The sequence below is a fragment of the Rattus norvegicus genome, chromosome 5 (genome assembly GCF_021556685.1).
Source record: "Rattus norvegicus strain SHRSP/BbbUtx chromosome 5, alternate assembly SHRSP_T2T, whole genome shotgun sequence".
Lineage (NCBI taxonomy): Eukaryota > Metazoa > Chordata > Mammalia > Rodentia > Muridae > Rattus > Rattus norvegicus.
Window position 1 is genome coordinate 37605881 of NC_141538.1, and position 12520 is coordinate 37618400.

At 35.7% G+C, this 12520-nt stretch overlaps 1 protein-coding gene across 11 annotated transcripts in view; it reads right to left on the minus strand.

The window, feature by feature from the left end:
• The window catches only part of Cnbd1 (cyclic nucleotide binding domain containing 1), a 354753-nt gene that overhangs the window by 158104 nt on the left and 184129 nt on the right, over positions 1 to 12520 (minus strand). For 9 of the 11 annotated variants that reach the window (XR_015620077.1, XR_015620076.1, XR_015620075.1 and 6 more), the window contains 1 exon segment: positions 4553 to 4698. Coding sequence is in view for 5 of the 11 variants with exons in the window: in NM_001431268.1 (NP_001418197.1) it covers positions 4553 to 4698 (146 nt within the window). In the remaining 6 variants the exon portion in view is untranslated. 11 annotated transcript variants of the gene reach the window in all.

A 12520-nucleotide genomic window follows, 5' to 3' on the forward strand; every position in this document is an offset into this window, starting at 1 on the left:
GACTTTACTAGAACAGAGGGACAGAAGTCATAGAATAAAGAATGAAAGCAGTTTTCAACAATCTTTGGAGATTGATCTTTATAAAAGGACCTCCTAATTAAATCATCCATGCTTTGAAATGACTGATTAAAAATTATGTTAGGAAAAATTATGTCAAAATAAAACTGCGAAAAATGCAATATTTAGATCTGATTTTTTCCATCCGAGCTTGTTACAGAGGGAAAAGATTAAATGAAAATTTAAGGGTCTTTGTGTTTCATGGTAATACACATAATCTGTGACTATGAATTATCCTTTTTGACTTATTGGAAACTTTCAAGTAGAAACCTGGACTTAGTGTTTTGAAAAAATCAATCTTTTCTGAGGCTAGTAAAATGTCATATGGTGCTATTTCCAGATTTTACAGCAAGCCACAGCTCACAAGAGGTCCTGGGATTCTTAAAACTAACTTCAAAACTCTACAGTTAGGGCTGTGTTTTAGTGTAGGTTACCTGGTACACAGCATTTCTGATTTTCAGTATTTTCATCTGATGGTAGTTATTGGAACACCAATCATTTAGTTTGAGGAATATTTTCATTTAGTTACAATTAAAAGTTTTATATTTGTATCTATAAATTTTGAAGATGTTATAGATATTATAGATATCAATATATATCTATAAATATTACACGTATAACAATTTTTCATTTTATTCATTTTTGAAAATTGTATAAAACAGCTTTAAATGCACAAGTCTTTTTTTCTAGAATTTCTTGCAGAAAATGGGACACTCATTATTAAAGAATGTTTATATATATATATAAACATATTATATTTTATATATTATATATAATTATATATATTAATATGTAGGGTTATTGATTTATCAGTAAAATATTTTATTCACTAATTCAAACTGTGGTGAAGAATGTTTGGCTATATGGTTGTAGACACATATACAGTGTCCTTTAAGAACTTAATGTAGAAGTACATTTTTCTTTTCTTCTTTAGTTGTCTTTGTGTAAATTTTATTTTTTAGCATAGAAACAAAGGTAAGATTACAAAACAAAAAATTAAATGAAATAAAAAAATGCATGAAACACACGTATTCTGGTATGTATGACAGCCTTACAACACAGGACCCTGTAGAATGCAGAAAATTCCCGCACTGTTTCTCTCTGCTTCTGTGCTGCATCATGAGTTGATATCATCTCTTATCTGGAGAAAGACTGCAGATCAACACCTAATTCCCCTTTGTACTGACTTCCATCTCCTCCGTCCCTTATTTTCAGTAATTTGGTACAGTTAGTAATAGTTATCTTCAGCTAACGTAATTTTATAGTAAATAATAATATAAGGTAACATGATTGGTTCCATAATTATTTAGAAATATATATATGCTTGATTTACTTAAGTTCTAATACTGTTTCATTGTTTAATATTTTACTTGCAGAAGCTGAATGTATAAAAGACTATTGGATGAGAGAAATATTCAGGAAACTTCCTTAGATAATGCAGCTCAAAAGAACTAATGGTCATTAAAAAAAAAAGAGCAGAAGGTACAAACATCTGTGCAGAATTGCACCAGAGAAATGAGTCTCTGTGGCAGATTGAAAGTCAGCAGCCTGGGGACGAGGGTGTGCATGAGGGAGCACTGTAAACCACAGCAGACAGAGCAAAGCACACAGGCGAATAAAGCAAATGGAGAGAAGCAGACACCTAGCTAGGCTTTTTTCTTAAGGCGGATGAACAAAGAGAACTTCAAAGTTTGTGAACCTAATGAGCTGACACTTTGATAGGGAAACATCTGAGCAGTTAGAACTACATGTCTTAAAAATTCCAAGGGATCTAAGTACGGGGAGGTGAAGAAAAACAGAGACTTATAAATTTTTAAAGAACTGGAAAATACAAGCTGAAATTCTGTAAGAGTTCGTACTTTATTAATAATTATGGACAAGAGTTAATACGCCATCCGAATAAAATTTTTCCTATTTTTCCTTGTAGAACTTCCTTGAAAAATATGTCTCTAAAGTATACATGACTCTAAATTTATTGTATGAATTAGCCCGTCCATACATGTATAAGGACTAGAAAATTATTTGCCTTTAGTCATATTTTTCTTTACTTCAATCAAAGCCTGAGCTATTTGGTTTTGTAATGGGAAAGGGTACATTTAGGCTATGATTGGTAGCTGTGAACCAAAGATCACATATCACAATTGTTTGACTAATTGTAGAGCCATAATGTGAAGATGTACTGTGACAATCAAATATCTAATAGGAGCAAAGAGAGGATGGTGCTAACACAGCCATGGTGACTACTATCATAATCCCTTACAAGAACTCAATGATTAGCAAATATGTTATCTAATAGCAAAATCACTTAAAAGAGTCCTCTACTAGGACCCACCTCCCAAAGATCGTACTACCTCCCAACACTGTAAATTAGGCCACAGATAAGCAATGGTTTCAATCACAATTGAGTGTTTTGGAACATTTGAACCATGCCCAAACCATAACAGGACTCAATTCTACTTTTGTCCACTAAGGAAAAAAAATGTATGTAAATTTAAAATGTCAATCTAGGTCACCTTATAATTTTAAATATTTATACATGTATTTTCATACACTTAGATTTTTTATAGGTATTTGTAAGTTTCTACTGTTGAACTTCTATTTACTACCTCTTGCAAATATGTGTGTGTGTGCATATATATATATATACAGAGACACACACGTATGCATGCACATACAAGTACATTCTTGTAGGAAGGATGAGTTAGCACAACATGACTGGTGTCCACTAATGGTCCACACATGTGCAACAACTGCATCTTCATTTTACAGCCTTAAGATCTGCCTGGTACATGGAGACAAATGACAATGGAGCATATGAACTGCACAGTCAATCAGATGGTGCCAGTACCAAGGGGCAAGATGTCATGGGCCAATGGGGCATGGGTAGAGAATATAAAGGCACTTTCCAATTCTGCAATGAATGAGTCTGCTTCTGCTTCTGATCTGACTACTAGAATCGGTGTCTTTGATACTAAGTCTTCTTAACCCCTACCCCAATGACCGTATCTAGGGACCAAGGGTTAGGGCAACATATTCTTTATAGCCAGTGCCTACAATTCTATTGAACTGATGACTGTCAATCTTTCATTGAAGGACATTTATGTTGCATCATAAATTTTCATCATTAGATATACAACTTTATAATATAAAGTAGTTTTTAATTACTATCCTCAACCTAATAGCAACCCAACAGTGAGCATTTGTCCCCCTCTCCCTGTGCCATAAAATCATTTTAATCATGGCAAACTCCTATGATTTATTTTTTACCATTAGACATTAATTAAATGGAGCCAATTATGAGAGAAAACCATTGAGGGAAAACCTTCAAATTATGTAAGTCTTTCAAAAAATCATGAGTCTCCAAAATTTCAATTTGGTTTTACATGTCAGGTTCCTGATTAACTACTTTCCACAAATAGTCGCAAATATAGAGGGCAAGTGCAGAGGGCTGAAGTATGCTTAAAATTCATTTACAAGCAGAATTCCTCTGCGTGACGTTTATGCCTTGGGGACCACACCTGCAAACAATGACATCACTTTGTTTCTGTAAGTAATAAAACATCCATTTCTTGATACAAAAAAATATCTCTTGATTTCCTTCCCTTTAAAGGTTCAAATGCATGCATTTATACTGAACTAGCTCCTATATCCATGGTAAAGAGACTAAAGATGAACATTATGCCCAACAAGTGCTTTCCCTATATCTATACTCAAATCTGCATCCAGGTAGGCAAACATTTTAACCAACAGTGAAAGACTGCTGTGGATTGCTAATAAATTTGTACTGTGTGTTTGTGTCATCAACAAATGATTATAAATAATTTTAGGCTCTACTCAAGACCTGATGAACCAGAATTCTAGAGAATTAAGCCCATTGTGTCTCAGGGGGTACTACGAGTAATCTGGATACTTATTCAAATTGCAAATGCACAAACATACGTGTTGTACTTTGAATAGGAATGACTCTCATAGGCTCATGTGTTTTAATGCTTGGCCTATAGGGGGTGATATACATTAGAATGTACGACCATGTTGAAGTGGGTGTGGCCTTACTGGAGGAAATGTATTATTGTAGAGGAAGGCTTTGAGGTCTCATAAACTCAAGGTAGTTTGATAGTTTCATTCTGTTGACTATGGATCAAGATATAGAACTCTCAGTCCTTCTCTAGTATCATGCCTGTGTGCATACCGCCATATTTACCACCATGATTATAAAACCTCTGACATATAAGACAGCCCAAATTAAATGTTTTCCTTTATAAGATGTGTTCTGGTCACAGTGTCTCTTCATAGCAATAGAAACCTTAACTAAGAATATATGCTATAAATTTTACTGAAGTGTGAAATGTTGCTCAAATAGCAATACCTGAAAATAGACTATCTCCAAAGAGTATATTTTAGCATGCCAAGTAAAAATCATAAGCACTTAACAATCACCAAGTTGACATAAATATATGCATTCCATTCTGCCAGATACCTTATGCTAGTCAAATACCTGTGCTACCTTTGATCCAGGTTTCAGACATGACTTTCTTACTCAGGATTTTTAGATGCTCACTTCTAAGTTGAGAGGTTAAAGCTGGAATATTCTTCAACATCTTCCACACAAAGTTATGTTCATGGATTGTTCTGTATACTGGCCTTGGAAAGGATGAAACAGATTATAAATTCAGAGATTACAGCAAAAAGAAAAACAAGATAATGTATTGGCAGATTTAAATTTTCCATTTTTTAATTTATTTTAATTTAGAAGTTGTTCAAACTGTATTAAAACCTCATTTGGATTTTTGATATACATTTAACATCCACTCTGTTTCTAATAATAAGAAGTACCATGATGCCGTAAACTTCAATAGAAACCTAATTACAATTAAAGAATGTATTTATTAGCAAAAAAGACCATTTAGATATTAACTAAAGAAGATGTTTTAAATTTCTACATTTTATACTTGATCCTTAATAGTATCTGACTATTTATACTTGATCCTTAATAGTATGTGAAAGTAAAATCAAATATGTCATTAGCATAATTATTGTAAAGATAATGCTTCTCTTTCTCTATGTAAAATATTTATTAATATATTACATGTAATATAATAAATAATAATATAGGACAAATACTATATATAATATACTATAATATGTAATAATATAATTATATAAAATACAATTCGTATATTATATAATTAAATATGTATAGTTATAAAATATATATAATTATATAACATATATGTAATATATAATTTATTATATGTGACATATAATGTATATAGTATGTATGTACTGGACCATCTGCTTAGAAAATTTACTTCACTGAATCCTATTTTACCTTGTGTGCTTGATATTGTTCACTTGAGGTAACGGATCATTAATGCAGTTAAGTGGAGCAGTTTTCAAATACAAGTAAAAGGGAAGAAAGGAAGACAGAAACATGAAGGACAGTCATGAAGAACAGTATTCCTTAACCCATTTAGCCAAAAAGGGGGTTTTATTGAAAAAGATATGATTATACAGGTCTTAAGATTATACAGGTTCATTAAGTCCTTACGTCTTCTTGGTTATAAGAAGCTGCCTTACCCTTTAGGAAAGGCCTAATGTAGAGTTTGTGCTCCCGTCTATGTCACTGATCCAGAAGGCCTTCAAGCAAAGCTGAGCAAATGAGGGTGAGCAGAGAATAAACAACCTTACAAACAATAGCGGCAATATAACCTTGACTTTGGCAAGTGGACAGTACTAGAGATATGTAGATGTTTTTATATATTTTAAGGACGTCTACCCTTAAAGTATCCAGTATTGAGACCTAATGAAGTTGTAAGGATTGAGCTTTCAAACCAAAGCACACGGAACGACGCTTCATCTTCAAACACAGAATTCTTGTCTTCAGATAGTGAAGACAAGAGGTGCTCTACTCCAGGGCCCTCCCTCCCTAACTAGAAAAGGAAAAAAAAATCCAAGACCTAAAACTTGCAACACTCTTAGGTTTGCATAAATTAGCCCATGGAAGTAGCATGGTTGTCATGAACGAATACTTTTATTGTGACTTTGTTTTGTTTTATTTGTTAGTATGCCATTAATGACTCAATGTTTTTCCCTGGTTTCACCATTATACGAATGTAAAGAAAGCTCTTATGTTAGTGGACCTGAAACAATTATAATGGCAGTTAACACAAGGAAGGATAGATAACCAAGAGCCACAACTTTGAGACGTAGTTATAAATGAAGCTTTTAGTTTGTCTTTTTTAAAAGAATGAATATAATCTTAAAAAAAAAAAAACTATTAGCCAGCAAGAGACAAAGACTTGAAGACACCGGAACTATTAAAAATTGATTCGCTAGGCATTTTTATATCCTCTACTACCATGTGACTGAATTCTAACCAATAAGAATTGAACAGACAAGGAGAGGTAGTATGGGGGAAGGATTGTGGAAAGAGATGAGCAGGAGTGGGGCAATGACGGGGATGTAAAGTAAAATATAAAAATTTTTAAAAATTGAACAGACACAGAGAGGCATGGCTTACTAAATAGTCAAAATGTTAAAGCATTCTATATGAAGATAAAAAGAATATGTATGTTCACATAGTAGGCATAAAATCATATATGTATGTGAGTATGTGCTCATATATCAAAATAAATGAAAAAGGTACATATAACACATTTATGACAGAAATATGTGTGGACTGTGTTTATACCTCTACATATAAATAAGAGTAGGGCCTCATTTGTAGTACTGTGTGCCAAATTCTCTTTCTGTAAATTAAAATAGGAATATGTGTCTATGCAGCAAACACAAAAACTAATGCAGCATGCCAAGAAATGATCAAGTCCCTGTTTCATGACTATCCCGTAGCAGAAACCATAAACAATGGTAACAAGCCAGGAATTTTTTTCGGTTTTCTTATTTATTCTTCTGTCATACAATGCAACATGACTGCAGTCTCCTTACCTCTTTCTCCCAGATCCACTGCTCCTTCATTTCCCTTCAGAAAACAACAGGCCTCCCAGGGAAATCAACCAAACATGGCATAACAAGGTGTAGTTAGAGTAGGGACAAACCTTCATATCAAGGCTGGAGTAGGCCACCCAGTAGGAGGAAAAGCGTCTGAAGAGCAGACAAGAGTCAGAGACGTCCAACTCCCACTGTTACGAATCGCACCGAAACCAAAGTTAAACAACCACAGCCTGTATGCAGTCAACCTAGCATGCTGTATAGGCCTTATGATGGCCACAGGAACTTTTTTTTAATTTAGATTGCATATTTGTAATTTCAAGGCACGCCCAATAATATGGTCTGAATTAACGCATACAACATTAGTATTTATAGGTACTTTATCTGGGTGGAATGCTCATGGGCGAAAGTTGGCTTCCACACCCCACATAAGGTACATGACCGGTATGTTACACCATCCAAAGGAGTTGCAATGAAAAATATGCAAGTTTCCCTAGTGAACCATCCTTTCTTTTGTAAATGGGGGATACCTTGTTTAAAGCAACAAAGAAGACTCTCAAGAAGACTAGGTTAAATTTTATAAAAATAAGAGATCTTTTTCTTCAAAATTAAAAAATAATATTTTATTATTTCTTTAAGGATTTCATAGAGTATAATGATTACATTTTTCCCCACTCCTCCCAGACCAACCACACCTCCTTAAACACAAAACATAGTGTTCTTTTTCTTTTTAAGACTAATCGAATGTGTGTATGCTGACTGAATTCTCTTGGGTGTGTCACCCCCTTAAAGAACTTCTCCCTTTCTCAGCAGTTATCATTTGTCAAGAGTTGCTTATCCAGGGTTAGAATTTCATGCCCACTTCTGTCACCTATGTCTTTTTGTGTGTGTGCGCGCATGTGTGTCTGTCTCTGTTTCTCTTAATCTTCTCTCTCTCTCTCTCTCTCTCTCTCTCTCTCTCTCTCTCTCTCTGTCTCTATCTCTGTCTCTCTCTGTCTCTGTCTCTCTCTGTCTCTCTCTGTCTCTGTCTCTCTCTCTGTCTGTCTCTGTCTCTGTCTCTCTCTGTCTCTCTCTCTCTGTCTCCCTCTCTCTGTCTCTGTCTCTCTCTCTGTCTCTCTCTCTCTGTCTCCCTCTCTCTGTCTTTGTCTCTCTCTCTCTCTGTCTCTCTTTGTCTCTCTGTCACACACACACACACACACACACACACACACACACACAATACAGGGACTTTTGACTCGATTGAGTTTGTACAGATCTAGGCATAGTGTCACAACTGCTGTGAGTTCACATGTACAACTATGGACAAAACCAAGTTTTGCTTTGAAAGCACTGATTTTTTTTTTTTTTTTGTGGTCGTTCATGACACTTGGTTTTTACAATCTTTCTGCCACCCTCTTCAGTGATGATTCCTTAAACCTGGGAGAAGGGGTATTATTATGAACACTCCGCACACTCTATTATTTTTTGTTCAATGACAGGTTTTAGGTTTCTATGTGAATTTTCATCTACTGCAAGAAGGAAACATATCCAATGAGGGTTGAGAAATACACAACATACCAAGTCTATGGGAAACAAAGAAATCCTAGGGAGAAAGTTCACAGCAAAAATGTCTACATTGCAAAACCTGGGAAAGTACTTATTAGTAACTTAATGATGCACCTGAAGGCTTTGCAATATAGAAAAGCAGAATATAAAAGAAGCTATAATTTAAAACAATAAAATTAAAGACGTAGAAACAAATTAATTTATTAAATGAAGGCTTGGGTCTTTCCGAGTATTAGAAAGATTGACAAACTCTTAGCCAAATTAACCAAAAGTGAGAGGACCCAAATTATTAAATTCAGAGATGAAAGGGCTGCAGAGATGGCTCTGCAGTTAACAACACTGGCTATTCTTTCAGAAGACACTGGTTTGGGTCCCAGTACCCATGTGACAGCTCACAGCCATCTGCATCTCCAGGACAAGAGTTTCTGAATCCTTGTGTGCCATCACAAGCACCAGGAAGACATGTGGTATACACACAGGCATGCAGACCAAACACTCCTACACATAAAATAAAAATTGAAATATATATTTAACATTTATATCAGAAATGTAAGGGAAAATGCTACTGCAGATCTTGAATAATTTCAGAAAATCATAAGGGCATATTTAAAATCCTATATTCCATTAAACTAAAAAATAGGGTTAGGGTTTGTTTATTTTTCAAACGTTATTTTTACTTTCAACAATATTCCACAGTTTTTACTGTTCTGGTCTTGTGTTTTCTTCTTAAATTTGTTCCTTGGTATTTATGCATTAGAGGCTATTTTAAATAGTCATCTTCAAAGGTATCCATTGCTAGCATATAGATTGTACACATAAGCTTTGATCATATCCCCCACTTTGTTGATCCCCTTTGTTATCTGCAATGAATCTACTGCCTGTCTTAAAATTTTCTTTAGCTGTTAGCATTCCTTCTAGGCTGTACCAAACAGTTACCAGAAAATAGCCAGGTAGCCCTGGCTTGCTATAAAAGGGACTGTTTGGCCACTCCTTGTTCTCTCTTCCCCTTTTCTCTGACTTTCTTCTCTCCCTGATCCCTTTCTCCCTCTCTCCCCTTAGCCCTCCCCTCTCTCTCCACATGTTCCTTGCTGGCCTCTCCTCCCTCCCTCTCTCTGTCTCTATTCTCCTCTCAACTCCCCTTCCCATGCCCTAAATAAATTTGATACTGTATTTTTTCTATGGCTGGTACCTCAAGGGGAAGGGATAACCCAGCATGAGCTCACCAAGGCACCCCTCCCACCTCACCATACCTGGCTCTACCAAACATATCCTGGTCTTTTTATAAAACACAATACTAAAAAAAAATTTTTAACAAAACAAATATAATTTGTAGACAGAGACAATTTTCCTTTCCTTTCCTAGTGGGTTTCTACTTCTGTGTCAAAACTACTGTTCCTTGATTGGACTTAAATGGTAGTGCTGAAATAGGGGATTCAGAATAGTTATTCTGGTCTTTACAGTTTTAGGGAGAAAGCACTCAATGTTAGCTACAATTGTAACTGTCCAAAAGGAGAAGGAGGAGGAAGAGGAGGAAGAGGTAGAGGATTAAAAGTAGGAGAAAAGAGAAAGAAAGAAGGAAGAAAGGGAGAGAGGGAGGGAGGAAGGGAGGGAAGGAGGGAGGAAAGAAGAAGGGGAGGGAGAAAGGGAAGGAGGGAGGGAGGGATACAGGGAGGGAGGGAAGAAGGAATGGAGGAACTAAAGGAAGGAGGAAGAAAATAGCATATGCCAGGAATTTCTGGTAAACTCTGAGGCAATATTCAGAATTTTCTTTGCTAGTCCTTTCTGTCTCAGCATGGAGTGCAACTGGAGGCTCATTAAGATTCACAACAAGCAGCTACCTCACCTCTGCTTCAGGATTTGCCTAAGGCAACACCATCTGAATTTAGCTCTCTTAACCTTTGGCATCCTCACTTTACTCTCCAGACCTCAAGTCCACAGCAATAGACACATCACTGAAGGTTTGAAGGACTTTCCATGTCTGTTGACTTCACACTCACTAGTCCTTCGTATTTCTTGCTCATGACATGACTACTAGATCGAACATCTCTGGTTCATAGAAAATTGATTATGGTTCTTTTAAGTTCTATATTATAACACTAATTAACTTACATGTATTAGGATGTAAGAATGTAAAGGAAATGAGGCTTTTTTATTTTTCTAAAACTAATTTAATCATTTTAATAACCTAATCTACTTGAATAAAGGAGAAAACAAAACCAAAAATCTTTGCACTATTAACAATATTAACAATCTTAGATAGTGTTCTATTTAAGAGTTAAGAAGTCCGGGTTGGGGATTTAGCTCAGCGGTAGAGCGCTTGCCTAGCAAGCACAAGGCCCTGGGTTTGGTCCCCAGCTCTGAAAAAAAGAAAAAAGAAAAAAAAAAGAGTTAAGAAGTCATAAAATATAACTTCGTGTACTACCCAATTGACACAGACTTCCCCAGCTTTTCAATAAGAGTACAACCAATGAGTTACTTCAAGAAAATTCTTCTTCTGGAGAGTACATAGGGGATTGACCATGTCCTTGTGTCAGTGGATAGAGAAAGAGTTGTTTTGTATGTACTGAAGATTTTATTAACTAAATGTTAGGGAATATATAAGCAAAGCAACTGAACTGAGCTGTGATATTTACAAACAAAACAACAGCAAATCAAAGTACTCAGTCACACATATAATGAGAAAGCAATGATGTGGCATTCTACAACTAACCAAAACCAGAAAACTGCACGGACACATAGATTACTGTTTACTTAAAAAATCACAATCTTGAAATATTACTACATGAACAACAAATCTTACTATCACTCATGCACGTGTATGTATGTGTGAATTATATCTACCCAAAATCCACATACCAAATATCTGCAGACCCTTGAGAAAACTCATGAAATGGGGAGAGAAGAAGCATAATTTTCTTGCCTTTTTTATCCAAAAATATATAAAAAGATATCCTTGTAACATAGTAAAAATATTTAAAATATAAATTATAAAGTAATAGAGAGTATTTAAACTGATATCCATGTGATCAAGAGTATGACTACTCACTGACCTTGCTACATGGACCAAGTAACCACCACTTATAACCTAAAACCTCTGGATTTTTATGGTTTGAATGAGAATACCCTATATGCTCCTATATTTGAATCCTTGGTCCCTGTTGGTAGAACTCTTTGGGAAGGATGAAGAAGTGTGGTATTTATTGGTGGAGTAGGTGTAGCCTTGTTGGAGAAGGTATGTCTCCAGGAGTGGGCTCTGAGGTTTCAAAAGCTTATGGCAAGCATAGTCTCTCCAACCACTGTCCCACTTCTGTACTTGCCACCTGTAGATCTAGATATAGCTCTCATCTATTTTTCTAGCACAATAGTGCCACATTACCTGCTGTGATGATAATGAAGTCATCCTCTGAGGCTGTAAACAAGCCCCTAATTAAATTTTTTCTTCTATATGTTTCCTTGGTCATGGTATTTGTTCACAGTGACAATACTGTCTTAGTCACTATACTATTGCTGTGAAGGCACATGATGATCAAGGCAACTCTTATGAGAAAAAGCACTTAAGTAAGGGTTTGCTTACAATTTCCGAGAATTAGTCCATTACCAGAATCACAGAGAACATAGCAGGAGGCATGTATGGTGCTGAAAAATAGTTGGGAGCTACACCCTAACCCCAAGGCAGACAGAGAGAAAGGCTGGGTCTGACATTGGCTTTTGAAGCCTAACAGTCCACTCCTCAGTGACAGACATACTTCCTCCAGCAAGACCACACCCACTCCAGCAAGGCTAAGTGTTCTAATCCCTTAATCCTTTCAAATAGTTACCCTCCCTGGTGACTAAGCATTCAAATATATTAGTATATGGGGGCCAAACGTATTCAAAACACCACAGAAACTAAGACATCACCTTTGCCCTGGTAACTGCTTCAACCCCAATTCAGGGTTTGTATTTGTAACATATAAACTCAATTTAGATT